Source organism: Cygnus atratus, chromosome 1 (genome assembly GCF_013377495.2).
Source record: "Cygnus atratus isolate AKBS03 ecotype Queensland, Australia chromosome 1, CAtr_DNAZoo_HiC_assembly, whole genome shotgun sequence".
Lineage (NCBI taxonomy): Eukaryota > Metazoa > Chordata > Aves > Anseriformes > Anatidae > Cygnus > Cygnus atratus.
This window is the reverse complement of record NC_066362.1, coordinates 85,735,943-85,763,716: the sequence shown is the minus strand read 5'-3', so window position 1 is coordinate 85,763,716 and position 27,774 is coordinate 85,735,943. Positions and strand designations below refer to the sequence as shown.

General features: G+C 47.6%; 1 protein-coding gene across 3 annotated transcripts; it reads left to right on the top strand.

Moving 5' to 3' along the window:
* Positions 1-2,504: 2,504 nt before the first annotated feature.
* On the top strand, positions 2,505-26,808 carry CD80 (CD80 molecule). Of its 3 annotated transcripts, none has more exons than XM_035540353.2 (6): positions 2,505-2,916; positions 14,003-14,344; positions 16,907-17,188; positions 19,177-19,302; positions 22,088-22,211; positions 23,869-26,808. In XM_035540353.2, the coding sequence occupies exons 1-5, from the start codon at positions 2,832-2,834 to the stop codon at positions 22,192-22,194; spliced, it is 942 nt and encodes a 313-aa protein (XP_035396246.1). In that variant the 5' UTR covers positions 2,505-2,831; the 3' UTR covers positions 22,195-22,211; positions 23,869-26,808. The 3 variants fall into 3 exon arrangements, 2 of the variants coding, with proteins under 2 accessions (XP_035396246.1, XP_035396247.1); XR_007708211.1 differs by having other exon boundaries at positions 2,561-2,916; positions 22,108-22,211; XM_035540354.2 differs by having other exon boundaries at positions 2,564-2,916; positions 26,024-26,795.
* Positions 26,809-27,774: the final 966 nt, after the last annotated feature.

Here is a 27,774-nt window from a genome sequence, read left to right as displayed (position 1 = left end):
CTAAGTGATGAAAATAGCAAAAGTCTGATTGTGCTGTTTCTGCAATGGAGGCCCTGCCATTCGGAAAAATCCTCAGTGGTTCAACATGAGAAATCTAGTAGTGATGTAACTGAACAGTCTTCCTCTCCAGTGTCAATGATTTCTACCACAAGTGCTGATTAGTGAAGTTAATTTCTTCCACACAGCACATACGCTGCAAAATTTCACTTGTCTTTTCTGCTTTTTTCCTCAACATTTTGTGTGAAAGCAAAGGAAAAATGTGGTATGTATGATGTTCTCACATCTTCCTCTTTTCCACAGCAATTGTTTTTAGCAGAATTTAAAGTCCGTTTTCTTATTAAATACAAGCTTCCCTTTTCAGGCTGCCATGCTTCTTACACATGTTTAAGCTTGACCCTGGAGCACATATAGTTAAAATGCTGAAGGCTTATTAAAGTGCATGAGAAAGCTTATTCCTACGGGACTTCCGCTGTAAATTACTGGGCTTATAGTACCTACTATCGTGCTCACATAAAGGAGCCTCTTTTGAACTGGGACTTCAATACGGGTCCTTCAACTTTGTTAGCACTCCTAACTAAGACTGCCTAACACCCCTTCCTTGAAGGGCTGGCTTCTGAGAATCAAGGACATGTGCTTAGGGAAGCTTTAAGTGATGGACACATTATGACTTCTGCCTCTGATCAGAGCAGAACAAAGCACTTGACTGCTGTGCTGTTTCTGTTATTGCAATCACCTCGCAATCAGGGAGCTTTCTATACGACAAGATACCAACAGCCATGATACTTAGAAAAGGAGAAGAAGCCCTGGCCAAGAATAACAGAGTTCGGGTTTCTGTATCAAATCCAGACAGCCTTAATGAGGCAATGAGCTGCTCTGGATTGCTCGGTGGGTAAGAAGGGGCACAAGGCCTTCTTGCTACAGGCTGGCAGTTGACGAGCGGGACCCAGCAGAAAAGGCAGGGTGGCCAGGAGCGAGGCCTTTCAGGGGCTGGGAAGCTCAGATACTTTCCCTGGGACTGCTCATCTAAGAGCAGGGTTAAACCCCAAGCAAGAAATGCAGATGTGGATGTAACAGGCTGGGGTTTCTTTTTAGTTGTGATATGCTAATGGCAAAAAAAATTTTTTTTGAAAGCTTGAATTTAAAATGAAAGTGAGATGGTAAATTGCGCAGCTATAGCAGGGCTGCCAGTAACTGTATAATGATGCAGGATACGTGATTAGACTAGGAGCAGAAAGTTGTGGGGGCCCATCTGACTTGCAGAGAAGCTCGATCCCAATTTGCCTAAAATGCTGCACTGCCGTATGGGAGTGGTGGGGAGGAGAGGTGGATTGGTAAAGGGAGCGTTGTGACTGTGACTGAGGAAAACAGCCTATGTACAGCTGAGTTCATGGTATGTTTTTCCTTCCCTGACTACCAAGAAAACACTCGTCTGTAAGCATTTGTACGGTCCTAGTGTCATCTGCATTTTCAAACTGTGCTGATGCCCCCATTAGAATATGCATGGGCAGAGTGCAAATGTACAGGATTGAATTCAGAGCCCAAATCACAAAACACGTGTTCAAGAAACCCCACAGCGGACAGGCACAAAGTCCCACTCTGATTCACCATCGTGCTCCTCTGTGCCATTTCATATAGAATATTTTTTTTCCCTATGAAAAAGGTGTAACCTGTTCTTGGTCTGGTATTTGATTTCTCTGTAGAAATACCACCTGTTTTGTTATGTCAAAATAAAACTGATTTGTATTATGGTCCAACAAGCCCAGTTCACTTCTACATCAGTCCCTCTAATCCACCTAATTCAAGGCAGCTACACTGGAGAAAAACTGAAGCAACACAGTGGCAAATCATCTCTGATAAAAAGAATGCATTTCCTTTAAATCAAAGTAATTTGAATCAGCAAGCCAGAAATCTTCATTTAAATAATTGCTTTTAATTGTTTTGTGTATGCACATTATTTTTTTTCCCTGAAGAAAGGCAGATTTCCATCAGTGTCTAAACCTTTCACTGTGATTATTACCACTAAATATAACCCCTGATTCTATATCTGGGTTCATTTTATTTTCCCATAGGCAGGTGCACTATATCTGTACAAATCTACGCCACTCAGCACACATTTACTCATTTGGGCTCTTACTTACTAAGCCATCTGTTTTTATGCTTAGGATTTGCTTCCGAGTGCTCGGAAATCGTAGTTGAGCTAAGACGTACATCAAAAACATCTTTAGTGAAACAACACCTCTCGCCCCTGCAGAGGGTTTGGGCACAAGGAGGGGACATTTATCAAAAATGTGCTTTGCATCTGAAAGTGATAGAAGCAGTGTGAGGAAAGAGCTAGCTGACCCCGACTTGGGACGGCCCTATGGCCCTCACCTCCCTCACCCTCCCCTGGGGCGGGAAGGGGAGCCCAGCATTGCCCCATGCCCCATTTTGGGGCCCTTTCCTTCCCTCCTGAGCCCTAACACCTCCCGGCCCTTTGTTTCTGGGGGTGCCCCGGGGCGCGGCGGGTGCTCGGCCTTACACACGCCCTGTGAGGAAGCCGTGGGCGGGCGTGAGGCGGCTTATCAGGCCCAGCGCCTGCGCGCCGCCCGGCCTTCCCCCAGCACCCCGGCGGGGAGACAAAGTCCCCGGGCGAGGCCAGCGGCCACCGGGTGCCCATGGCCCGGTGCTGAGCCCCTGCCTCCTCCCTGCGGCACCGGGAGGCCTCGCTCGCCTGGCGAAGCCCCACAGTGACGGGGACGGAGCGGGAAGCTGACTTGAGTCGGGTTTTTGGGGAGGCAGCAGGTGTCGGGAGCTCGCAGGTGCTGTGGCTGCCAGCCCAACGCGGCACGAAGATGGGGTGCCTGGCAGTGATGGCCAGATGGCTGCTGAAGAGGTGGCTCGGACTCACGCTCGTCGTGCTTCACCTTGTTACTTTGGGTAAGTAAAAACAACCGGCACCGTGGCATCCCCCACGAGGGAGATGCTTGCAGGTGCCAGGCCGGTGGTGCCGGGCGGTCTCCGCACCCAGATGGGAGGACGGAGGGTGTTGGCGGGGTGGCTGATGCCCACAGGAGCACACGGTGGGACCCCCGGCCTCCCCGGCAGGGAGGAAGTGGTATGTCGGCCCCGAGGGCATGAGCGAGCTGCTGGCTTCTGCGGCAGGGTGGTTTCTGCAGTTTTTTGGCTGAAATTGAGTTTGTGGAGGGGAGACAGGGCAGGGCAGTGGGCTGTGCTGATGCATGGCTAGGGATCCCTCTGGCAGCACAGCTCTGTGTCGGAGGACAGCGAGGGCTGTCCCTAAGAACTGGCCACAACGCTCACCAAAGATCACAGATAGCCCTGACCTCAAGAGGGTTAGGGTTGAGTCCTCTATGCTGTGTGAAATGCTAACCCTGAAACCACACGAAGCTTGCTCCCGAGCTGGGATTTGTTACACGTGCGAAACAGGCTGTGCTTACCGGCGGCCCTAGTGTTTCACGGCAGCTCACAATACCTGGGAGCAAACCTGGGCTGAACCGGGGCTCCAATTAAAGATGAAGTGATGCAGATTTAGGAGGTTTTCATGGTGGTGTTGTGAAACTGTGAGATATTTGATGTTCTCCGCTGAGTTTCGTTTTGACTTTCAGTCTCAGAATCTTAAAACAAAACTCGGAGCATTGAGCAGGGATGCAATCACAGGGCTCGCTTGGGAAGAAGGCAGCCTCGGGCCCCGCTCGTGAGATCTCTGCTCGATGCTTTCCCCTGCGCTCCTTTGCTGACCTCTGCGCTTGCAAAGCACATGTCAGACACGGGCATGTTTTGCCCGTATTTAAGTTGGCAAATAACCTGCCATGTGCAGAACTGCTTCTCCCTCTGTAATTTAAGAGCTGGTGTTTTAATGTAATAATGAGCAGGCAATAATTCGCCAGTCCTGCAGTTTTTCTAGAAGGGGTGCTGATTCCAAGACCAAAGACGGGCAGCAGATGGATATACCACTTGATGCTAATAAGCAGTACTGGATATAGGGGTTTGATAATATTAGCAAACTAGGAGTCCCTGCAGTTACTGTACTTTTTTTGGTATGGTTTACTAAGGGAACACTAGTTCATCCTGCTGGCTGTCTCTCCATCTGTTTCTCAGACCCCTACTTATAACTTTTGAGCCTCCAGCCCAGTTTTGACCAAATCCAACAGGAAGGCAGAGCTTTGGTGTTCTTGCCCGCTGCGTGGAAGCTGCGGGCCCCACGTTGTGCCCAGCCGACAGAAAGGGCAAGTGGCAGCTATGAGGGGGCTGTAGGCAGCACAACGGCCCCGAGGGCCTGGGAATCACCTGGGAGCGGTGGGGAGAGGTGCCTGGGCCAGGAGACACAAAGTGTAGGCGTTGGTCAGCCTCTGGCTGAGCTGAGTTACTTCTCTAAATCTGATTGATTTCAAAATTCCAGGGTTTAACTTGGCAAGACGCAGAGTGGGCAAAAAGCTATTTTGGAAGTGTTGCATCTGCTTTCGGGGTGTAATTGTTAGATGCTTCCCACGCGCTGAGTCTGCAGGGGGCCTGGTGCCTCGGGAGCGGGTCGCTTGGCAGACTGATGAAGACAGCACAGCCGATGCACTTCTTTCTCCCTCTCTATGCAAGCATACACACCCTGCCACCTTTCTCTCCCCAAAGAGGTATTCCTGCATTAGTGACGCTTAAAAATCCATGGTACGGTACCCACATACGAGCAGTTTTGAAAGTTTCACAGGGACTTTTAGGCGATGTCTTCCTGAGGGCACCCACAGGGACCACAAGGACCAGCTTCAGACCTTCTCGTGGCAAAACAGCGAAGCTCTGGAAGTGTGCTGTGGCCCTGCCAGTGAGTTCCCCTGCCCTGTTGAGCATGTCACCAGGGCCAGCATCTTCAGAACCGACCCCGTCTGGGACTGCTGATCACCACGGCACGGCACGAAGTGGGCACCCACAGCCTGTGGCTACATCATGCACCCTTGGGCTCGGCCCGGGTGTCCTGGTGTTTGCACACCTTCCTGCTGTAGTGCTCTGAAAGGCCAAAGAGCATGCTAGGGTGAAAGTGGGTGCTCTCCCTATGCTGTATGTCCATAAAATTGTAATACTGGGAATGCTAGGCTGAATTTTTACATGGTGACAGTAGAGGGCATTAAGGTGGGGATTAATTAAAGAGGATGATTTGAAGACTGTACCATATAGGAAATGATGCATGCCCAAGCTGCCTACATATATTTGTTTCCCCCTACATTGAATTTTGCCACTCTGGCGTTCACCTGAGGTGACCCCCTGAAACATCACTGTAATTTAGAGCTGCTCCTGAGATGTCATCTGCTGCTGGAGACGCTGATGAGCACGAACGCCCTGCCGTCTCAGCACAGTGGAAAAGTGGCAGAACAGCCTTGATTACATCCTTGATTACAGCACAAACTTACTTATTTATGGTCTGAATGCAATGCTGGTATCCTCATGGGCTTGCTTTTCTCCTGCCGTTCTACCTTTGCACCCACCTACTAATCGCAGGATGGCCATGGTCTCCAGCCCTATTTGCGGTTGTTATAATGGGAAAACGTCACTTGAAGTCACCCGCAGTGACCTTTTCCTGCCCTGGGCACAAAGCTGGCATAGGCACTGGTGGCAGGGACCCAGCCGCCCCCGGCCTGTGTCCGTGGAGTATTCCTTTTAGGCTTCCCTGGAGTCTTTTCATCTGACCGGAGGCAGTCCCATTCTCGGTTTCTTCCCAGTCGTGAAATTTTTGGGAAGTTCTGAGGAAAATCCCTAAGGCTTTTCTGAGTTATTGGAGAGCTGGGGAGGGGAGGGGGGAATATTCACTTCCCTCGGCATCGCGAACGAGTGTTTGCCCACAAGTAACTCACTCTGGGAATCCCCTCTCGCATGTTAATACCGATAAAGTGCTCAGAGTGGAGCTAGGTTTTGGAAGGGGGTAATGAACCTTGAGATTAAGAAAGATTACCTGTTTCACTGCCTCTCCCAAATATTGAAGCGGCTGGTACTGAGCTCCAGGTGCTTCGCAGCTGATTTCCATGCCAGCTCCGGTACAGGTTGTGCTGAGGGCAGATTGCATGGTGGAGGTGGCAGAAATTTTTCTTTATGTACGAGCTTTGCCCACTTCGACACTGGATGCAAATTGAGTTTCTATCTTATCACTCTTGCTGTCTTCAGCTTTTTTTTCTTTCTTTTTTCAGACCAGTTTCTGTCTCCTCCCCCCATTCCAGATACGCAGAAAAGAAATGTCTTTGGTTAAATAGCAATGGCAGCGGAACTGAGGAACTCCTTTCTCTGTCTGTCTGTCTATCCAGAAAGAAACCTGCTGTAACAGCCTGTCTGGAGAAACAGAAACCCATCTACAGGCTCCTGCTTTTGCTTATAGACTGCTTTACTATTTCTGGCTTTTTTTAAATGAGAGAGCTCTTTGGGGGGAAAAAAATAAATTGAACAGACAAGCGAAATTCCTACACAGTCAAATTATAGTTATATGCACGTATATAGAGTTTGTAAAGTTAGCCGTGCAACATTTCTTTCACCCACATTGTTTCCTTTTTCCAGTTAGATCAGAATGAACACAAATACCTCCGGTGAACTCATTACTCTGAGGCCAAAACCTTTTTTGCATTTCTTGGATCGCTGAGGCCTTTGTAGCCCTTTTACAATGTGAATGTCAGACATTCCTGCATTTAAACATGCAAAATTTGGGGCCAAAATTTGTGCACGCTGAGGTCGGTTACCAGCAGAAGTGGCTGCCCTGCACGCCCTCACACCTTTCCTGCTCAGTGCTGCCTCAAGCCCCAGATACAGGCATGGTCAGTGGTGTAAGTAATAGGGACTTAAACCCTGCTCCTCTCCCCACTGCGCCTGGCAGAGTTTCCTTTTTTCCCCTTTTTTCCTTTTTTTTTTCCTTTTATTTTTGGTTTCCGTTTTTTATCCTTTTTGCTTCCTTTTTTCCCTTTCATCCAGCTGCACCCCGAGGTTGTGCCAGGCTGGAGGAGAATTTCCACCTTCAGAGAAATGCTCCGTCCTTCCTAATGCGTTTCCTCCCATAGGCACCGTGTGCCTTCGATGCGGTATTCTTCGTGATGTGGCAAGGCAGATGTGTTAGACGCATTTAAATCTGTTTGCTTGATGAAAGGAAGTTGGTTTTGTTTTTAAGGATATGAACTTTATGTCGAATTGTAGCCGTTCTGTCCCCTTGGAGGGGCATCAATATCAGGAGTCTCAGGAGGTCATTTGAGAATATGTAAATCTTTCCCAACACGGAAATGCCACGGGCTCTGCTTCTGCTTTTTCACTGTTATGCTTTTAAAATATCATTCGTCCCAGGGGACTCCCTGGCTGAAAATAAAATTGCTGACTGCTGGGTGGCATCTCTAGCTGCACTGCGCTCAAAAGCCGTCCGTGCCCCAAATGCCCCCGTGTCGTATAAAAAGCTAGAAAAGACCATCCAGGACGTTCCCTCTGCGCGCTGCTGAGCTCTCTCCATAGCAGGTACCCTCCGGTGTAGTTTTACATGCCTGACAGACCAGGACTTCATCCCTGCTCCTGGCACGCTGCTCCCCAAGCAGACCTCGCCGTCAGCCGCTGCTTGCCACCAGCGGGGAGCCCCGACCTGCGATGCTGCCGGCCGTTACCTGCAGTGCCTGAGCAGTCCCTGCCCAAGTGTCATTTCGCTCCCTCTGTGGTTTCTGCAGCTTTCAGACACCCCTGGGCTGCTCTGTTCTGGTTTCATTAGCCATCCTTCTCTTTAATATCCGTTTGCCAGGCAATGCTTTTATCCAGGGCTGTTCAATCTTTGCTCCAGCTGAGGGGCTATGACAAGCTCACCATCCACAGAGCGCCACTGAGTTAGTGCCGGAGCAGGGACACCGCGGTGTGTGAACAGGATCTTGGCTGGCAGGCCTGCGGCTTTGTTACCGCACAGGTACACACATATTGCTGTAGCTGCAGGCAAGTACTTCAGAAAAATAAAAACTGCGATTTTTCTAATTCTGAGCAGGCTTACGTGAAAGGTGCAACACTTGATTTTCCTGGTCACTGTGTGTTTTCACCTCCTGTTAGTTTCAAGAGGGGCTGGCTACATGGGGAGCATGTGAGACAGCGAGATTTACGAGCACCAAAGAAAACTGGGGCCTTAAGCGGTGGGGGGACCTTGACTTCAAAAGGTTTGCTGTGAGGACAGCAGTACTGATGGCAGGGGCGCTGGAGGAATTCGGAGAATGATCTGAAGACATCTTCAGCTGGGAGATAAATATAGAGGAAGTACAAAGAGATCCAGTCAGCAAGGGACAGAGACTCCAGGGGAAAAAAATTAACAAATTTATTTTTGTCTTCATGTGCTACAAATCTCCCCCAAAGGCCTGTCTTACAGAACTGCCACATCTAGTTTCTGCCCCAAACTGGGAAATTGTAAGAGTGCTGAGCCAGATGCAGGGATTTGAGTTTGAAAGGAACTAAAACATGCAAATCCTCCAAGGGCATCCAGATTTTGTGTTTCCCCTGCCCTTTTTCGTCTAGCTGGGTCACCCACTCCCAGTGCTGGGAACGGAGAAAGGGGGAAGGCTCGGAAAGACTCTTCCCTTCTTTCCTTTCCCCAAGTCAGAAATGTCCTTCTGTCCCCACCCCCAGCATCCTCCTGGTATGCACTGACGGGAGGTAAGCAAGCCCTCCTTCCTTTCCTCCCCAAGCAACATCCATGCAGAGGGCTCCATGGCAAAGGGGAGGATATCAAGAAACAATTTAGTCATCATCATCGTCCCCCCAAGTACTTTGACTTCTCCTCTCCAGCTCCATGCTCGGAGGCAACCTCCTGGCTAGCACTAAGATCAGAAATTTGCCAACTGACTTGTGATGTGAAGAGTTGCAATCTTACTCATCTTATAAGCAAAGCAGACTGGACATACCCGAGCGGTGGGCTTGTCCCAGCGCAAGGCACTCGTGACTCAGAGAGCGGCAGATTTTTATCTCAAGAAGTTCCGAAACAGGACTTGGGCAGGGCAGGAGCAGGGGGGAGGAGGACCAGCTGGTTGGAGTTGCCCCAGCGCTGCAGTGAGCCCCTTCACCAAAGTACTTCAGATTCCCTTTCGCCTTCTCAGTTGCTAATTGCAGATCATGGAAGTTTTCATGATCGGTGGAGTTTCTTTCTCTTCAAGGCCAGGTTTTTGTCAGAGCAGCGACTCAGTTGCAGAGTGTCCTCTCACCTGCTTCTGGTTGGTTTTCATGGTATAAAGATAATCAAGAGGGAGTGAAATCAAGTTTCTGGTGTTTTTGTCAGGAACCTGCCAATGCAACTCTAGTCAGAGGGAGGAAGGCCTCGGCAGGCCCTGATGGGAGTGGTGCGTGTCCAAGAAACCAAGCCCACACCTGACAGCACACATGTTACGACAGCCGTGTGAGCTTCTCTGAAGCGAGCGTTGCCCACAGCACATAACTTCTTACCAAGGTGTCGTAAGGGAGACAAATAAGACTGATACTTTCCCATTCGTCATCACTAGGGCCCCGGGTTAACAGCCTGCTGGAAAAATGGGCTTAGTGCACATCCCCTGAGATGTGCTGTCTTTCTGTCTGTAGGTGCAGAAAGGTGTCCTCTGCTTTACACAGTTGCTTCGTGATTCCAAGGATTTCTCCTCTGAAGGAGAAACAAAATGTAAAAAAAAAAAAAATTAACATTAAATGGAACAAAGGCTGCTGAAGGAGTGGGGCACAAGAAGTCCACAGACATGCCAGGGACACTAACACCGTTGCGAAATCGAGCTGTATAAGGCCGGGCAAAGCAAGGTTGGTGTTTTGCTCAGCAGGACCCTGGCTGTGAGGATGGAAGCACACAAAGGTAGGAAGCACAGCTGAAACTGCTGAGCAGGGCACCCCCGAGTTACGGCTCAAAATCAAGCAGAGCTGAACTTTCAGAAAACCTCCTCAACCCCTCTCCCTGCCTCAGGCCTGACATGACATCGTAAAGTAGGATTAATCCTGGCTTGCCCTGCTGCAGGCACACTTGCCAAATGTGAGCACGTGTGAGGAAATGAGACTGAATGGAGGCGCTGCCAGATGAAGTGCGTGGCAGCTTTTCTTCAGGATGCCCTTAACCCTCCTCTCTCACCACATCTGGGATGAGTAAGTGAACACAACCTACCAGAAGGTCACCGTGACACCAGCTAACCAAACTCGGTTCACAGCTGCTTTGCTTTGCCAGAGCAGTGCAGAGCAGCTGAGGGATGGATAGCAGTGGTAATTAATTCATCGCCAAAGGCTGGGCTGGAGTTTATAAAAGGAGAAGGGAGCATTCCTTCTTTCTTTGTGTGCTGAGACCTCCCTGCCTGCTGAAATGAAGTCTGGGCGGCAGGGCCCTCAGAGGCTTCCCAGACACTTGTGTGCAGGTTAGTAGCCGGTCCCAGGCCCTCTGAAGAGGGCTGCCAGCACCTGCTTTTCTCTGTTTCATCCGGTCTGTCTCATTTCACGGGGTCTTTATAGTGAAATGCAGAGTGAGGCAGTGATTTTGTCCCAGTGTCTCCACACAGAAGTTATCAGAGCATCTGTTGGGTTCTTTTCAGTATGTTCCCAGTCTGGGTTAGCTTACATATAAGGTATTTCTTCCAGTGTTCAAGTGTAGCACAGGATATTTGCTGAGTTTTATCTTCATGGAAATCTTTGAAAGAATCTGATCCATCACTGGTAAGATTTCCTGGGGTAAAGAAAAGACCAACGGGGAGTGTCCCGTCCTTTAAAGACTCAGCTCTTCAAAATTTCTCGATTTTTAAACTAATATAAAAGCCTGACAGTTTGCTTCAGAGCTTTTTGTAGAAGTGTCAGCTGGAAAAACGTACAGGTGCACTGTCTTATGTGCTGCTTACACAGAGGGGCAAGGGACTCCAGGTCCACAACGAAGGACCTTTCCCTCCATGTGGGTTGCCTTGTGGGCTGTGTGTGGAGCGAGGTAACACAAGGTAAGACCGAAAAAATGTCAAAATGGCTCAGCAGGATAGAGAAGTGGTGGGTGGAAGGGAAGGAGAATGGCTTCAGGCTCTCCTTTCCCAGGGAATTAACTGAAGTTTCCAGCAGCCCAACACTGCTCCTCTAAAGCCTCGTGTGGTCTTTTGCTGCCTTTTACAGGCAAATGTCTCAGCAGCGCTCTGCCCCAGAGGCAAGCCGCTCTCCTGTGCAGCCTGGCCAGCAGAACCGAGCTCTCTGTGGCGGGGGGAATTTCTGAAACCTGGCTGTGGCAAGGGATGAAGGAAAGGGGGAAATCTAGTTAACGATTTTGTTAAAGAATTAAAGATTGTTAAAGTCTTTTCTTAAAAAATGTGGGCTCAACAGCCTTTCCACCCTCTGTCTCAGAGTGAACAAGGAAGGATGCTTTTCCTCTAAATTAACCTTTCTCTTCTAATTAGCCCTGATATGCTTAGGAGTAGTTTGAATGAAACACACTTCTTCTGCTTTTTGGTCAGCCCTTTCCTTGATCCAGCACTGCAGGCTGCCAGCGGAGAAGCAACACGAGTGCCCAGCGAGCGGGTGGGCTTCGCTGTGTGCAGGAGGGTGGTTTATTTCTTTTTCTAGAAAAGTCATTAAAAATTATTTCCATGGTGGATACCTCCCCCTCAGCCTGGTTATGGAGAGCATTCAGCGCAGAACTGGGACAGAACTGAGTTTTCATTTTTGCTTTGCAGTTCACCTTTAAAGTGAAAGGGGACTTTTGTGGGACTGAATGACTCTTTATGGACCTTGGTTCCTTCAGGCCTGCAGCATTCAGGTTGCAGTTTCAAGGGTGCAGAGCCTTGTAAGGGTAGATGTGACATCAGCAGGAGTTTCCAGCCCCTGCACATGTACTGCCGAGGAGGTTTTTGTTCTCCTTTTGGTTGCAAAGGAGACTCTTTGGGGCAAGGCGCGGAGAACCTCATGCAACTCATGATGCGATGTCACACTGACATTTACTGTACGCCTACTCTTCCCCTATTGCTGCAGAAGAAAATAGAAAATACACACTCGACTGCATTGTTATCACCAGGATCCACAGTCCCAAAGCTTTGCTGGCTGCTCCTGGAGGTCTTGCCAGCAATAGTAAGAGCTGAACTGTGAGAACAAGTGAAGAAGTGGTCGAGGAAAAACAGACACAAACACACACAAGTGCACAGCAGGAGGAACTTCAAGAATCACCATCCCAAATGGGTCGCTTTTAAAGTAACCAGAAGGAAATGTTTTTTCACACAGCATGTAATCAAGCCATGTAATTCACTGCCATGGGAGTTTTGCTGCGGAAGCCAAAAATACACGTGCGTTCCTGAAGGGGCAAAGTCTATTTGTGGAAGATAGTTCCAGCAATAGCAACTAAGCTGTCAATCTCAGGAAGCCCCTAAATTTGTGACCACCAAAGGTTGTTGGGGTATGCCAGGTCTCATCCTGTGTAGCGTGCAAGAACTGCTTTTTCTACCCTTTTGGGCCAGTGGCTTTCTGCCACAGGTCAGTGGGCTGAGTGGGCCTGTGATCTGCCCCAGTCTGGTTGTAGTCATGCCTGTGATGCATTGTAAGGGGAAGTACAGGTGGGGGGAAATGGGGTCTGAAACTATCACATCGTTCCCTTTGGAAGATGAGCAAAGTGGTGAGATAAAGCTGGCATAAAGCGTGCAGGAGGGACAGGAAGAGCTGTACTGCAGGGGACGGGGTGGGAGCTCATTTCATGCTCTGTCTCAGGCTCTCTGTCAGGGCTTGGGACTGCTAAACTGAGACTCAATGCCTCCAGTGGTCGGCACCGCACTTGGAGAGCTCTCCTGGTTCAGGACCTTCCCAGCACCTCTCAGATGTGTTTCCTGAGGTCTGCTCTGCAGGGAAGGAAGAGGGAGTCTGAATTTTCTCTGCACCCAGCTGATTCCTTATTTCTCTGCTGTTAGTCAGTGGAGTGCAAGAGGTCGATCTGTCTCCCCCCTCTACTGGAGATAAGTACCTAGGCAGCGAGGCCTAGGCAAGCAGGGCAACCCCAAAACAACCCAGCCTTCTGGACTAGGGTGTGCAGGGGATGAGCATCATCCCAGAGGCTGCACAGACCCAGGTAAAGGCAGACCCATCTGCCCTGGCCTTGCACAGGGCTGCACGCCAATACTGTGCTGCTCTTCCAGCAACTGCAGGAGCCCCTGGCTCGGTGGCTCCCTTGTGTCTGCAGACCGGTGCCCATGAACACCCACCCACTGAAAAGAGGAAGGGCAGTAGTAATGCGAAGCAGTGGGATTATTGCCAACTTGGTCAAATGTTAGCAATACTGTACATATTTCCCTCTTGCAAGAGTCACAGCTTGTCACTGAAGGTGCACACCTGTACGCTGAGTGCCAGGAGGGAGTTTGGGAATACCTGTGCTGGTTTACAGGCAATCCCAAGGGAGACCAATGGGCCTTTGAAAATATTAATTTGTTTTAGCTAGGCTAGGAAAAAATGTTTGCTTGCTAATATTATGATAAAAGTGTGGCTCTAAACACAGTTTATTATCGTAGGATTGCTTCTAGCTTCTGGGATCTTAAAAGGCTGTTTGTGTGTTGTTTTTTTTTTAAAAATAAAAAATTAAAACCAAATCCCCCAGTCTAATCACCCACTGTGGCCGTGTTTGGGATGCAAGGACCACAACAAAGTTAAAGCACAGACTTTCCAAACACTGAGCTCTGAAAAGGGAGAATGGAGGAAATAGCAGCTGGAGCACGTATGTTTTTATCCTTTCACGCGACTATAATCGCAATTCTTCACTCTGAGGTGTGGTGGTTAAAGCACCACCAAAATTTATTTTCTGGCAAGTAAGTCTCCTGCCTTTGCCTTCAGCAATTCGTGCTGAAATCATTGCACGCCCGCTGACCCAGGATCCTAAGAAGGACTGGAGCACTGCATAAAAAGGCACTGCCAAGGTAGTCCTCCCCTCAAGGAGAGCTGAAGCTGTAGGTGGGTAGAGGGGCGAGGTAGATAAGGGGGTGCAGACAGAGCCGAGATAGGTGAGCTCTCCACGGCAGGTCCTGCCCCAGGGCTGCACCTATCTCACTGCCTTTTGTTTGCCCCCAAACAGACTGTGCGCTGCCGAAGGAAGTCAAAAGTAAAGTCGGGGAGAAAGTTGGCCTGCCTTGTTGCCATGAAATTCCCAGCTCGGAAAGCCTGCGCAACTACCGGGTCTACTGGCAGAAGAACACCAGGGAGGTGGTGCTGGCCTACTCGGAGGGGGAGAAGATCTCGGATCACGACCAGTACACGAACCGGACGGAGATGGACAGCAAGAACCTCACCCTGTGGATCTCCCCCGTGGAAATCCTGGACAATGGCACTTACCAGTGTGTGGTTCAGCACCTCAGATTTTCACAGGACTTTTCACCCCGCGTTGTGTGTGATGCGCCCGTGTCCCTCTCTGTTACAGGTAGGTGGGCTGCCTCCCTGCACCTGAGGCTTTCTGGCACCAACCCCCAAGGGAAAAGGACACTCCTTGAAGCTTTAGTCATAGTGTAGCAGATAGCCTTTCATCAGGAAGCCTAAAAGAGCACCAGAAAGTCTAAGTCCCCTGTATTTCCCTTCCAGCAGCCTCCCTCCTGTCTTTCCAAAGCTACCCGAGATACAGAAAATTGCCCTTTCCTCTCCCACCACCACGCTCCCCTTGATGACTCCCTCTCGGGAAAGGCCCTCTCCCAGGACACCTCCCCAGGTCCCACTGCCACTGGGTGCCCTGGGCCACCTCTGCCCCCTGCTGTCTTTTGGGCAAAGCCAAGACCCTTGGTGCATGGGAAGCGCCCAAGCCAAAGGTGGAGTGGGGTGGTGCTGCTTCTCCATGGCCTCAGCAGCATCTCCTGTGGGGCTGGCCCGTGTGCGGGCTGCACGGCAGCTCCACAGCCTGAGGCTGGAGACTTGAGGCTTTCTACCTCAAAGGCAAAACCCAAGTTCCTTTGCTCAAAACGAATCTGAATCTGTTATTGGAGGCTGCAGAAAGTTCCGTTGACATTATTTTCCACTTGCGCCGCTGTTTTTGTGGTGGTTGGTTTCAACCAAAAGCAGAGATACTGGTAACGTGTGTATATATATATTTAAACACATTTGAATACCTTTAGCAACAGAGTTCCAGAAATCCTCCAGACAACTACTGAATGAGCATTCCCTACCTTGAATGAATACTTGGCAGGAAAAAAAAAAAAAAAAAAAACCACCACCACAAGTTCTTGAGGTTTGGCCACTGCCTACCTACTTGGGTGAATGAATGTTGGACATACATGCAATGAGACAAATTCAGTGATCCTTTTGGGAACCAATAAGTAAAAAATGGAACTGCACTGCTGGAACCCTCTCTAGCAGTGGAGGAAAGTATCGTTGAGGGGATCAGTTATTGTGTGAACCAGCAAAGGGAAAGCTTCCTTTGCCACAGCTGGAGTCAGGCTACCCTGAGCGAGAGAGGTGGAGCAGTGTTACGCCTTGATGACTGATCAGGGAGCTTCGGTGAAGCAGACTGGGAGGTTTGAAGGGACTTTCCAGATGTCAAACTGGATGTCAAGGGTGTATTGCTCAACAGCGGGCCTGGAAGGAGAGCCGGGTTTTTGTCTGCCACTGGTTGGCTATACAGTGTTGAGCAAGTCTATTTCACTAGTCGCTTGGTGGCCTAGACTATGGTTTCATGGTCAGCTCAGGCCATGGAAGACATGCTACGACCATAAGGGACCGTTTCCCATTTCCTTGCCTTTGTACGCAGCCCTCTGCCTTCTGCGGGTCCTGTCAGTCATGTGGCCAAAGGGTGAGTCAGGCAGGGAGCGACTGCAGACGCAACCGTAGCTGCTCCAAAAAGGGCTGTTTTGCAGTGAGATAAGCAACTGCTGCAGCTCTCTGCGTAGCCTGGCCGTGGCTGGGGCTGGAAGGAGTGGGTGGGCAGGCTGTGGACTTGGAGCTGACAGAGGCGGGAAGGAGAGAGGGGCAGTTTGGTCCCTTTGGAAGCAGTGGTATCGGTGGATGCACACCCACCAGGAAGCTACACGTTGCACTGCTGCTTCTGACTGGTCCCTGTCTTGCCAAATCTGTGGTCCCGCAGAGGTTTTGTCCCGTGGAAGAGCTGCCTTAAATAGTCCCTGTGCCACCCTTTGCCTCTGCCTAGGCTATTTATTGCAACCCATGGGCATCCCCAGTAGTGCCGATGCAACTGTTTAGTCATGCAGTGAAGCAGACTGGCAAAGGGATCCAGGCTAACAGTGAAACCACCTTTTTCTCCATCTTCACCCATACCTGTTTTCTCACCTATATGACCATGAAGCCTCAGAAACACTTGCACCAATACATCTAAAGCAGAGGGAAGGCATGGAACAAGCCGTGTAGGTGGGAAAGCTCTGAAAACCAGTTTTGCCAATACCAAAAGTCTGGTGGGAACACAGTCTGCATTCTTCAGAGGTGGACCTATGGATTGCTATGCATTTTTGAAATTAGCAGTATGACGGTCTTACTCTCAGCTGGGCCTTCTGGGCGCTCTCATAAAGAAACCATAATTTATTCTGGTGCTGGCCATCGTGGCTGAGAGGCCAACGTGTGACTAACTCTCCCCCCCACTAGAGATGAACCCTCTATGAGCTCCAGGGTGGGAAAGGACAGGGCAGAGTGGTGGGGGGGAGGAAATAGTCTGCCATTGCCTCTAATACAGATTTTTGTTCCGCTGCTTCATATTCAGTCCAGTTTTATGACTCTGTTGCTCCACAAACTGCTGTATGTAGAAACAGCAGCACTGGATAGGTGGCATCACAAAGTTTGTGACAACTGGCGTAGTGGTCAGGAAGGAGAAGAAGCAAAGGTCAACACTATATCCTGTCAAGGCTGGGGGGAGAATGCTAGGGCACAAGAAAGGCCAAACAGATTACAACAGAGGGTGAGTGTCCCATGGGGGACTCATTGCTTTTACCATAGGTGATCAGGACTGCGGGGAATCTGACAGAATGGTTTCTCATCTTTCTTCCTTCAGCTGACTTCAGTGAGCCAAACATAACATCAAATGTCATTAATACTACTTGTGAATCAACGGAGATGGTGGTAACGTGTTCTTCTCATGGAGGTTTCCCCAAACCCAAAATCTCCGGAGTCTTCAACAACGGGTCCCTGGTGTGGAATACCACCTGGGTGTCTGAGTCCAGCCTCAGCCCCTACAATGTCACTGGGAAACTGCATCTCAACGTGACCAAAGACGTCAACCTCACTTGCTCCGTTGAATACAATGGCTTTGTCAAGTCCACCAGTTTGCTTCTAAGTAGGTTTTCATAATTGTATTACAAAAATGCTTTGCTGAACCTGCTGATTTGCCTCTGAGAAAGCGGTAGATGTTTGTGTATCTGTTCATGCAAGGATGACCAACGATCCCACCTGTGAGTTGCACACCAAAATATTTCAATGGCTCTAAGACAGCAGGGATGGGAGAGCAGTTATGACTGTGGCTGGTGAGCAGACGTGGCTCTGGCTTCCTGCCACTCTGTTGTGGGCCACAGCTGGGCTGACAGGATGGCCGGATCCCACAGCCTCAGTGGCTCCCACAGGTTGGGATCGACTCCATTCAGTGCCTCTCTGTACCAGCACAGTCTTGCTGCCAACTGTGTGACACAGATCAGGTATCTGAATGGAGGGACTTGAGAAACGTGTGTGCCTCAAACGCCACGGGCTGTGCTTACAATTTCCTCATTTAACAAGTGTGTTTGTTCTTGCTTTAGTGACAGAAACCGTCAGCTGTGGTCTAGACAAAATTCTGCTTTCATACATATATTAAATATAGGGTTAAGTTATACAGATAAAATTGCTTGTGCTTGGCTTAAGTGATAAAATAATAGGTAAGTGTATGCATTGAAAAACTTGAGGGACAAGTGGAAACAGCATGAGGCAAGGCAGCGTGCTACAGTCCACATGTTTTTGCAGTAGAAAGAGATGCGCAATAAAATTCTTAAAGCCAAAAGGATTGTTTTTTTTTATGTTGTTACCAGAAAAAAGTATTTTAAAATATGTCTCTGGGTCTGATGGTTTCACGGTAGAGATACAGGCATCTTCAAGGGAAACTAGAGAAGTGCTGTTGTTTTTCCTAGGGAATTTTACCTTATTCATCAAGGTACCTTATTCATCAATCTTACTAAAATCAAAGGGGCTCGTGAGGAGAGGTGCCATTCAGCTTCAGGATGAATGCCAGAAACTAGTGCTTTAAGAATTTTGGTTATTACTGGATGTAGCGCATAATCTCCCTAGAGATCATAATAGAAGAAGGTTACAAATATCATACTGTATAGAAAAGGAGAGCAACAAAAAGAAGTAGTAATAACAATACACTGTTGTCACGTTCTCAGAAAAGGGAGCAATCAGCAATGAGAACAGCAGCCGCAAAAAGCCTGCCTTTTGGCTTTTAAGAAGTGCAACCAGTCCCACTTTGGTACAATGCAAATGGTCTGCCAAACAAGTTTTCCATGAACACAGAGTTCTAGACAGAATAAATATAGCTTCTGGTAAACACAGGAGGCAAACCCTACGGTGGAGGGCACGTGGGGCTAGATTGTACAGTGGATCAGGCTTGGGTCTTAGGAGTTGAATGAAGCTTAATTGTGCTAGAAGCAGAAGATGAAAATCCGAAGACTATGAACATGTACCTAGTGTGTCCTTTCCATTGGATTAGGGTTGTCCTGTATCCTACACAAACGGCCTGTTACCTACTCTCATTTCCAAGTAGCAGAACAGTTATCTCCAGTGGTGAAAAGCAAAAAGATGCTGATCGCTGAAACTGAACTCTGTCCCCAACCCCTTTTCCTTCCATGATGGGACTGACACCTCCGGTCTATTAAATACGTCTTATTTTCCATCACCTGTGAATTCAGAGGGGAAAAATAGGCATAAATCGGGTGAAAGCAGTAAGAAAAACTGCAGAGTACTTCTGAGAATGGAAACTTCCTGGATATGGGCTCAGCCTTTTCCACCAAGCCTAACCAGTTTCTTTAAAAGGAGCTTATGAGCCTGTCTCAGTCCTGCTCTGCACAGAGATCCAGCATGCTAGATGTGGTGATGTGTTAAAATTTCAGCAAAAAGCAAATGTGGGGGAATGGGAGGGCCTCTACAGGTTAGGTGCCAGCTTTGTCTGTTTATTGAATGCGTGATGAATATCCCAGTTAGGATTTGGCCAGAACCACCAAAATTCATATACCTGCTCTTACATGAAAATGACAAAATGTTGTCGGGCCCTTTACTTATGTTTTGTTTCTTCTATCTCAGCAAAAACAAATGACTGCATTGCCCCTACCATGCCTCCATCCTATAATGTCATTACTGCTACAAGTATCATCTTTATCATCTTTCTTTTGGCTATCACCCTAGCAGCAAGATACTTCCCAAGGCGTGGTAAGTATAGCTCCTTTTTCAAGAAACAGTCCCTTACTGTTTATGGAGTATCTATGTAAAATACACATTTATAGAAACTGTACTGACACACTAGGTATTTTTGTACCTCCTTCTCATTTCCTTTTTTTTTTTTTTTTTTTTTAATGCACAATCTACTGTCACAAAACCTAAGTCCAGCTCAGGACTTTCCTATATTTTGTCTGCATGCAACACTAGCGCTCTAGTTTGAGAGTCCAGGTGTGTTGGTGGTTTTGTCTACAGATCAGAATATTTCCGAAGAACAGGGGTACAGAGAGCTGGATTCACGAAGGTCCATTTTTATGTATTAAGATGCTTGAAGATGCCAAGAATCTTGGTCATCACCATACATACGCCTAAGCACTATCAGTTTCAAAATGGGATCGATCTGACCACATACCCTGCTTGGACAATCCCTCCGAAAAGTCACAGAGCCAAAGTTACAAAAAGTGTATAGTGCTAAGGCCACGGGAAGGATGTGAGTACAGCAACATCTCACTTTTAGAAGAACCCCAGTCAGGAGACACGGATTTGTCCACTTTGTTGGTCCAAAAAGGGCAGAGGTGAGGTGCCTGGCTCTGTGATACGAAGTTTTCAATAACTTGAGACACATCCATGATTTTTTTGATGGCAAAAGGGACCTCAAGCATCTCAAGGTTAGGTGGCAGCTGAGTAGATTTTTTTTTGTGTGGCTCAAAAATCTTAACTGTTAGCTGTTGCTTCTTGTGTTGTCTAAGCTGACCTAGCCAGAAAGGCCCTGAAGATGTGGGTAGGCATCTAGAGGATTTACAAAGGCAAGTTGGCATCCAGCCGGTACTGAAACTCAACAGCAGTACACGTCCTGTCAGTGCCCTGTTAGTAGCTTTGAAAAGTAGTCCTGGAGGAAGCCAGCAGGCCGTGCAACATGCTATAAATATCACCCAATCGAGCTCTGTCAGGTCTCTGGGGAAGTGGAGGCAGGAGACAAGAATCCCACACCGAGACCACTCAGCGTTCAGCGTGCTTGAACCAAAAGCCACCAGTCTGAGCGTCACAGCCCATCACGGTCACAGTGGTATCTATCCCCCTGCTGGAAAGAGGTCATTTGTTAGGCAACAGGGACTTGGTTCACTCGGCAACACGTGAGTTTGTCATGTTCCTGTCTTCTGCTACCTCTTACAATTTCAAGCAAGGTCACTCACAAGTCAGGGCATGGAGGTGGTGTTGCTATGCTCTTCCCCTCGTCACCAACCACACCCTTTCAAAAACCAATGTGACCACTATGTCAGGCTGGGCTGATTATCTTTTGGCGCTTTATCACCAAGAAAGGAAGCATCTGGAAGGCAGGAACCCTCTTAGCCATACCTGTGCACCTCCCCATTTCCCACTCACGTCCCTCTTTGACACCAGTGCTGGCTCTTCCTTGGAGCTACGTCAATGGGTGAGCAGTAACCATGCTGAAAACATGAAAACCACAGCCAAACACAGCCTGTGCTGTTAGCTGCATGGACAATGAACTTCTAATTATGGAAAAAAATGAACTGGAATTGAAAGATCTGTCTCTAAATAAGTGCAGGATGGAAATTAAAAGGTTCCCTGCTATTAGCATTCTGAGGTAGCCTTTTATATAGAAACCAGTTTGCTTTTAAGGTAGATGCAAGAAGCATACCAATGCGGTAGAATGAGATCACCTGCACAGTCAGGAGACTTAGCTGCGTAAACTCACGTTTCCTTTTTAGTCCCAATTTCCTAACACGCACAGGGAGCAGATCTGCCGAGTCAGGTGGCACAGTCACTTTCCAGACTGCGTGTGAGATGTAAGAAACCACAGCTAGCGTTTCAAACAAACTTCCCAGTTTGTACAGTTTGCCGCACTTCAGTGCTGCTGTGCGTTACCACCTGTTTGGGAAGGGAAATGTCTGTCTTGAGAGTGCTTCCCACTGGTGCTGCTGCAGATCACCTTTCAAGAGACGATGTGGGAGCTCAGAATAGGTCTGAGAGTATCTCCGCTGCTCTGACATAGGGAAAGCTGGACCAGGAGCTGCCGTGGTGCTCAGAGTCGTTTCTGAGCTCGAAAAGCCATGCTTCAAGGAGCTGAAGTGTGGGAGGGAATAGAAAGAGAGAGCAAAACGGAAATAAGGGTTCTCAGATGTGTGATTGTGGTGGTGACCAAAACATGTAGGTACTTTGTTGAGGTTCACACCCCCTAATCTGAGGAGTTTGGTAAGCTGCATTTAGTAACGTGTATCTTTCACCATTATTTCCCTACTGACATTATCTTAGCACGTGGTGACCTGTCTTTGTATCAGGCTGAAGTTCTAGCTCTGTGCTAATGAGAACATTTTTATCCATATGACACTATATAGATAACAGCTCTATATAATGGGCCCTATGTCTATGGGCTAACCATGTACTGCAGGGATAAGCCCTGCCAAGGAAAAATAGACATAACTAGATTTAAAAGACTTTTTTTCTTTGCTTTACTTTTTTGAAGAAGACATTTAGATCAAACACTTTGATCTGTAGTTCACAGAATCACAGAATGGTTGAGGTTGGAAGAGACCTCCAGAGATCATCAGGTCCAACCCCCCTGCTCAAGCAGGGTCACCTAGAGCACGTTACACAGGATTGCATCCAGGCAGGTTTTGAATATCTCTAAAGAAGGAGACTCCACAACCTCTCTGGGCAGCCCGTTCTAGTGCTCTGTCACCTGAACCATAAAGAAGTTCTTCCTCATATGGCAATGAACTTTGAGTTCCAAGTGCTAATGAGGGATCTTCTCTTTCAGCCTGTTTTCATTGTTCTAAGAATCAAGATTCAATGGAAGAGGATGAGAAGGAAAGTATGAAGCCACCCACGATCTCTAAAATGACATCTGAAACATCATCACTATGACCAGATCACATTTGCAGGTAATTTTGTTCACCACTCCTCTCTTGGCAAAATAGATTCTCATGCAATGTTAGCTCTCAAAACCGTGCATGGTTTTGATATGAGTGTGCACCTTAGCATAAAAGTGGTAGAGCCCTACCACCAGTTCAGACCCATGGTATTTCCCAGCCATGGGATGAGGCGCATGTTGCTTGTGGGGCATTGCCTTCTAGAAATTAATCTAGTGAAATATGTTAGAGGACCTAATTTCCTGGTCTACTAAGTGCCTTCCTCTCTGGAATGGGCCCTGCATGGGTGTTACACAAGTTTTTGTGGCATTCATTTCTGTAATTAACAATTTTTTTTAGGGACTAGAGGGGGTGAAGAGAGTTAGAAGAAAAGGAACCTTTGACAAATTTGACTGTTAGTGTCTCCTCTGGAACTGTCTAAGGAAGCTGGCTAATATCTGAGAGGTGGGCTTGTAGCAAGATCATCTGTCTACTGGGATTTGCAGTGATCCCCTGCCACTGGGGGGATCCCCACATTTTAAGGGCCTCCCAGCTAAGAACTGGGCATCTTTTAGTTTCTGTCCTGTTGGACTCATTTGCGAGTATACGTTAGTAGAAACAACTAATATTAAAACACTAACTAATATTAAACAGTAATATTAAAAGCAGTTACATTTGTTATAAGGTGTTGTAAAGGATGGTATAGGAATGGCTGGGGAACAGTCTGGCTTACCGAGGGTTTATGACTACAAAGCACTGTATACACTTTGGTTTGAAAACTCAGCTGTGTTCAGGGCTGTGTCCTCTAAAAACACATTTTCCAAGTCAGGAGGCTTAAGGAAAGATTAACAGCTAACTGTTACTACTTGTCTCATTGCCCAGGTGACTGTATTTCCTGCTCTCCCCCCAGCATGCTGAATTACCAGGGTGATGCCATAGAGTAACAGACATAGAGTCCTAGAAGTCATGAATTTGTCACACTGTGTTGCAGTAATCTAAAGGCTTAGAATTTTTGAGACAGAAAGAAGGGGAAACTATCGTTCAGGCCACTCTTCTCATTTCCAAACTTGACCACCCACTCATATTTTCCTCTGGGGAAGGCCCTATCTGGAACAGATACTAAAACCTTGGTTAGCACGAATCCTGGGGGGTTTTGTGAGTGCTGTTAACGGGTGGGAGTTCACCTACTGGATAAATCCATTCTGCCACATTCCTCTTTTGTCATAAAAGTTTTCCACGCTTTTTTTTTTTTTTTGGTAAGCTGCTGTTATTTCCCAACTCCATTGACTGGAACAGCTGCTGTCTGTGGACAGGGATGGAAGCTATACATCAGGGCAACATATTGCTTCCACAGTGGCAGACTGTAATCTCGTAACTTTGTGATGCACTGAGCCATGTCTTATTGCTGCTTAAATAGGGCAGCACATTCATTAGTCACCCTCTCTTCGCTGAGGGATGGCACCTCTGTACGGTCCAAAGGTTTTCACAGCAAGCAGGTGCTAAGTCAGTCTGTAGTTCACTGTAGGGCCCATCTTGAGCTGTCTAGTTCTGACCAGCTGTTTTTACAGTAATAGGAGCCCTCTTGTGGACTATAGAAGGTGATCCCAGTTTTTCTCGTCTGCAACATTTTGACTTACATTTAGGATTAAAAAGAAAGGGGAAAAAATAAGTGTTTTTTTGTGTCCCTCAGGTTTCTTATCCTGTGTATTCTGCACTGCAGTCCCCACCATTCTCTACAGCAATGCTTATTGCGTTGACCCTTTGGCTCTCTGAAAGGGGATGACAGCAGTAGAAAAATTTGCTCAAGAAGACGGACAGCATAATCTTTTGTGACTGAATACAAAAACCCACCTACGCCACAGAAGCTGTGGGGTGGTCCTGTTACAATGGGATCGCTGGAATTCCAACTGGGAGGACCCTCCGTGTTCCTACAACAGGTAGAAGAAGAATGTCGTCAGCATTGTGCTGCTCCAGCATGCCAGTGCAAGAGTTTGGGATACTCTGACACTGCCTCTATGAAAATCAGGGGGCCTGCAGAGATCTAGAAGGTAGCCTCCATCCACCTACCCCTTTAGTAATGCAGAGCTGGCCCCAGACCCCACCACACAATCTCAAGTCAGGCTGCACCCCCATGGTGCAACTGGGAGCAGCTACAACTTACATTCAGCCTCGCACCGGTATTTGCCAGTACCATTCTTTGTGCTGGACGAGTGGATTTAGACTTGACCATGGTGGATATGTGATATGATATTCCTTCTTCCCCAAAGAGGCAATAATGCACACACTTTTCAGGAGAAAGCACCTCGAGGTGGAAATATACACCTCATGCTTATTTTCAGCGCTGTGAGACTTTGTAGGGAATGACAGATACTGACGGCACACCTAACAGCTAACTAATATTGCTTACCTACAGCAGTGGCACAAGTTCTCATAACCTTTCTCCCCTGAAAGGATGGCCTTGCCAACCCGGGTATGAAGACGCAGCTCCTCCATTAAATTACTTGGTTACAGGGGCACATCTGACACAGTCCACCCCACTGGTGGTGGTGCATGTGAGCACACACGCGTGCACACATATACAAGCTCTTATATGCTTGTTTTATATGCTTCCTACCTGCACTTGTTATAAAGCCCAAATTAAATGTCTGTAACACTCGGCGGTTAACTTACATGTACCTACAGGAATGAAACTTAAGTCAGGGCCTTGCTCCATAAATACGGGTCTGCTTGTGTTTGTACATTTGCCTAGCAATAGTCGTTAGGGTAGGGTCTCCATTTTTTTGTGGGGGAGGAGTCTCTCATAGTGACATAGGGATTTACCTTGCTTTGAATGCTGCTGCTTTCGGTCAGCATTCTCTCTACCCAGCCAGGACTCGAAGGAAGTTCCCTGCAGGATGCTAACATGGGATAGGCCTCATCTGATCTGGGTGATATTCTTGCCTACTGTGTAGGAAAAAGTGGTTTCTCATTTTGAGGGGAAAAGAGGAGAAAAACCCCAAGCCCCAGCAAGCTTCCTAAGCAACCATGCATACTAACCTAACTCAGAGAACTCATACTCCTGAGTATGCATACTAACTACGCATACTAACCTAACTTATACTCATACCCAAGTATGATAGGGCTGTTTTGTTTTCTCCTTCTGTTCTGTCCTACTGCAAGTTGTACCTGTTACCTTATTGCTTCATCCATGTACATATTTTAGCAGGGTAGACCAAAGTCTGAAAGTGCCACTCCATCATCTTTGTGGGATGTTTTGTTGCTCAAGCTGTTTATCTTGCTAGGACACAGCACAGAAATATTAATTTCACTTATTTCTAGGAGGTAAATGCTGAGAGAAAAATTGCTGGCAGAAGCATGAGCGCTAACACCAGTTTATAGAGGATTGAGCTATGAGAGGCTGAGGGATCAGGGCAAGTCACTAGTGAAAAATAAGACACTGCTCCAATTTTACTCCTGCAGAGTCATGCTGCCCCATCAGCATTTTTCCGCCTTCCCATTCTATGAAGTGAAATGGGAACTTCAGAACATTCTTACTGAGGGGTTTTTGACAGATAAAAGGAGATAAGCTTGCCACAAGGCCCTTAGCAGATGACAGGGAACCAATGTTCTTTGCACGTGTGCACTCTAGTTGCAAGCAGGACAGGGGTGGCACAGAAGGCAGTGCTATCAAAAAGGCAACCTGACCTTATCACAGGAAGGCTGCCAGGGAAATGCGGTCTCATGCTTCTATTTCTTTCAGCCTACATTTGTTCTTTCCAGCACAAACTACCAACTTCTTGCAGGCTAACACCCTCTTTTTAATTTCCATCATTTCCAACGTTTCCACCTTGCCACCCACACTGCAGCTCTGACAGCGGTACGCACACAGCGTCTTCCCTCCGACCGTCCCATGCTCTACTTCTGCTCCTGGCTGATAGCACGGGCCTCTTGAGAAGGGTTTGTCTTTTGCACAGTGCCTACATCAAACCGACTCCAGTGACACTTTAAATAACTCCTTAAAAAGGAAACAAAAACCTTCACTGACAAATATGTCTAGTACCAGTTTGTTTTTATATTCTTGATGGGCAGGTTGTTTGGTTTATTTTTTTCCTTAAGCACTTACATTATGAAACATGTTTTCTATTGCTTTATGCTGTATTCAGTGAATTGCACACAAATGGTTTCCATGAGACCTTTTCAGCTTTATATCTGGGTCGTTGTACCAGGTGAGCTGCTCTGTTTATCGCAGGTATTTTGTATATAACGTTTTTTCCAGGGTTTCTCCTTTAATTGTATTAAAAGTGAAATGGTGAACTCGGTGTCCTTTCCTCAGTAATAAAAGATGTCTGTTCTACATCCTGGGAAGTGGTAGAGCCTTTCAATTATTCACACGAGCCCCATCCACTATGTCACAGCTACTAAAAGCGTGGGCTGTGTAGCACCAAGGTAGGTGATGCAGCTGGATGATGAAGCTGTTACACTGGCTACAGCTGGCATCAAGACCCAGCTCTGTTCGGTGTGCTCAACAGCGATGACAAAGAGCACTCAGGTACCCAGCTCCTAACTTCCACATACCTCATGTTTGTGGAGCTGCCAGGGATTAACTGAGGAGCTTAGCTATGTGGCAGGTCTTCCCCCCCCCCCCCAAAAGAGAGTTTCTCTGCAAAAGCAAAATCTGGTGTAAAATGTTCCTACTACATCCCTGCTAATTGTGTCACCTACCCTGCCAGTGGACGACCGGTAACTTCTGCATTGTGCTTTTCTGGAGGTGGGGGGGGTGAGGAAACCCTTATGTTTGTGTTTGATGAACACTGAACCAACTCTTCCCACAATCTGGACAGTGACTTTGAGTACAAGAAATGAGGAACTAACTTTAGCAGGAAACAGAGCAAAAAATGGCTGCCAATCCTGAGTTGAATGTAGATGAAAAGTCTGTGCTTCCCCTTGCTGAAGGGCTACGTAAGGACATCTAGTACTCCTTCCTTCTTTACACGGAGAAAAAAAAACACATAGGACTGCTACATCTTGGCTCTGACTGCTCTCCCAAGGAGGAACATCTCCGCCTCAATGGTCACAGACACAAGAAAATTAGTATTCCTTAGATATCACATAAAATAGCCACTGAAAGAGGCATAGAGGAAAACTGAGCAATGACACAGCTAAACGTCATGAGAACTGCAGTACAGACAATAAAATGTGTGGGTTACAGGGTGGGGATGTTAAAAAAAAAAAAAGAACAAAGACAAAACATTCCCGTTTAACTACAATGGCAAAATGTGACTCAGAAGGGTCTATTTTGTCTTTTGAGGGGGCAGAGGATAATCACACTAGTGCTACCAGTGTACATGGAGTTTAAAACCAGAAGAGGCAGAGACCGCGCCATAGCTCGCTTCTTCAGATCCTTCACTTACACAGAAAAGGGAAATCAAAGCTCGGTGATGAAAACCCTGAAACATATGCACTTCTTCAATGGAAAAATGAACTACACTGTGCTTAAAAGAAATAAAATGATCATTTCAGAAGCTAGAAAGCACAACACCTTCTTGGAAGCAAGCTGTGCCAAAAAGTTGTTTTGGGTGGGTGGAATACACTCTGTGAAATCAACTGTTCCTATTTC

What these genes read in the sequence shown, in the direction of transcription:
- CD80 (XM_035540353.2), top strand. Translation starts at nt 2,832, where the DNA reads ATGGGGTGCCTGGCAGTGATGGCCAGATGGCTGCTGAAGAGGTGGCTC. An exon ending in GCTTCACCTTGTTACTTTGG is followed by an intron (nt 2,917 to 14,002) that starts GTAAGTAAAAAC and finishes GCCCCCAAACAG; the next exon opens with ACTGTGCGCTGCCGAAGGAA. An exon ending in AAGATACTTCCCAAGGCGTG is followed by an intron (nt 19,303 to 22,087) that starts GTAAGTATAGCT and finishes CTTCTCTTTCAG; the next exon opens with CCTGTTTTCATTGTTCTAAG.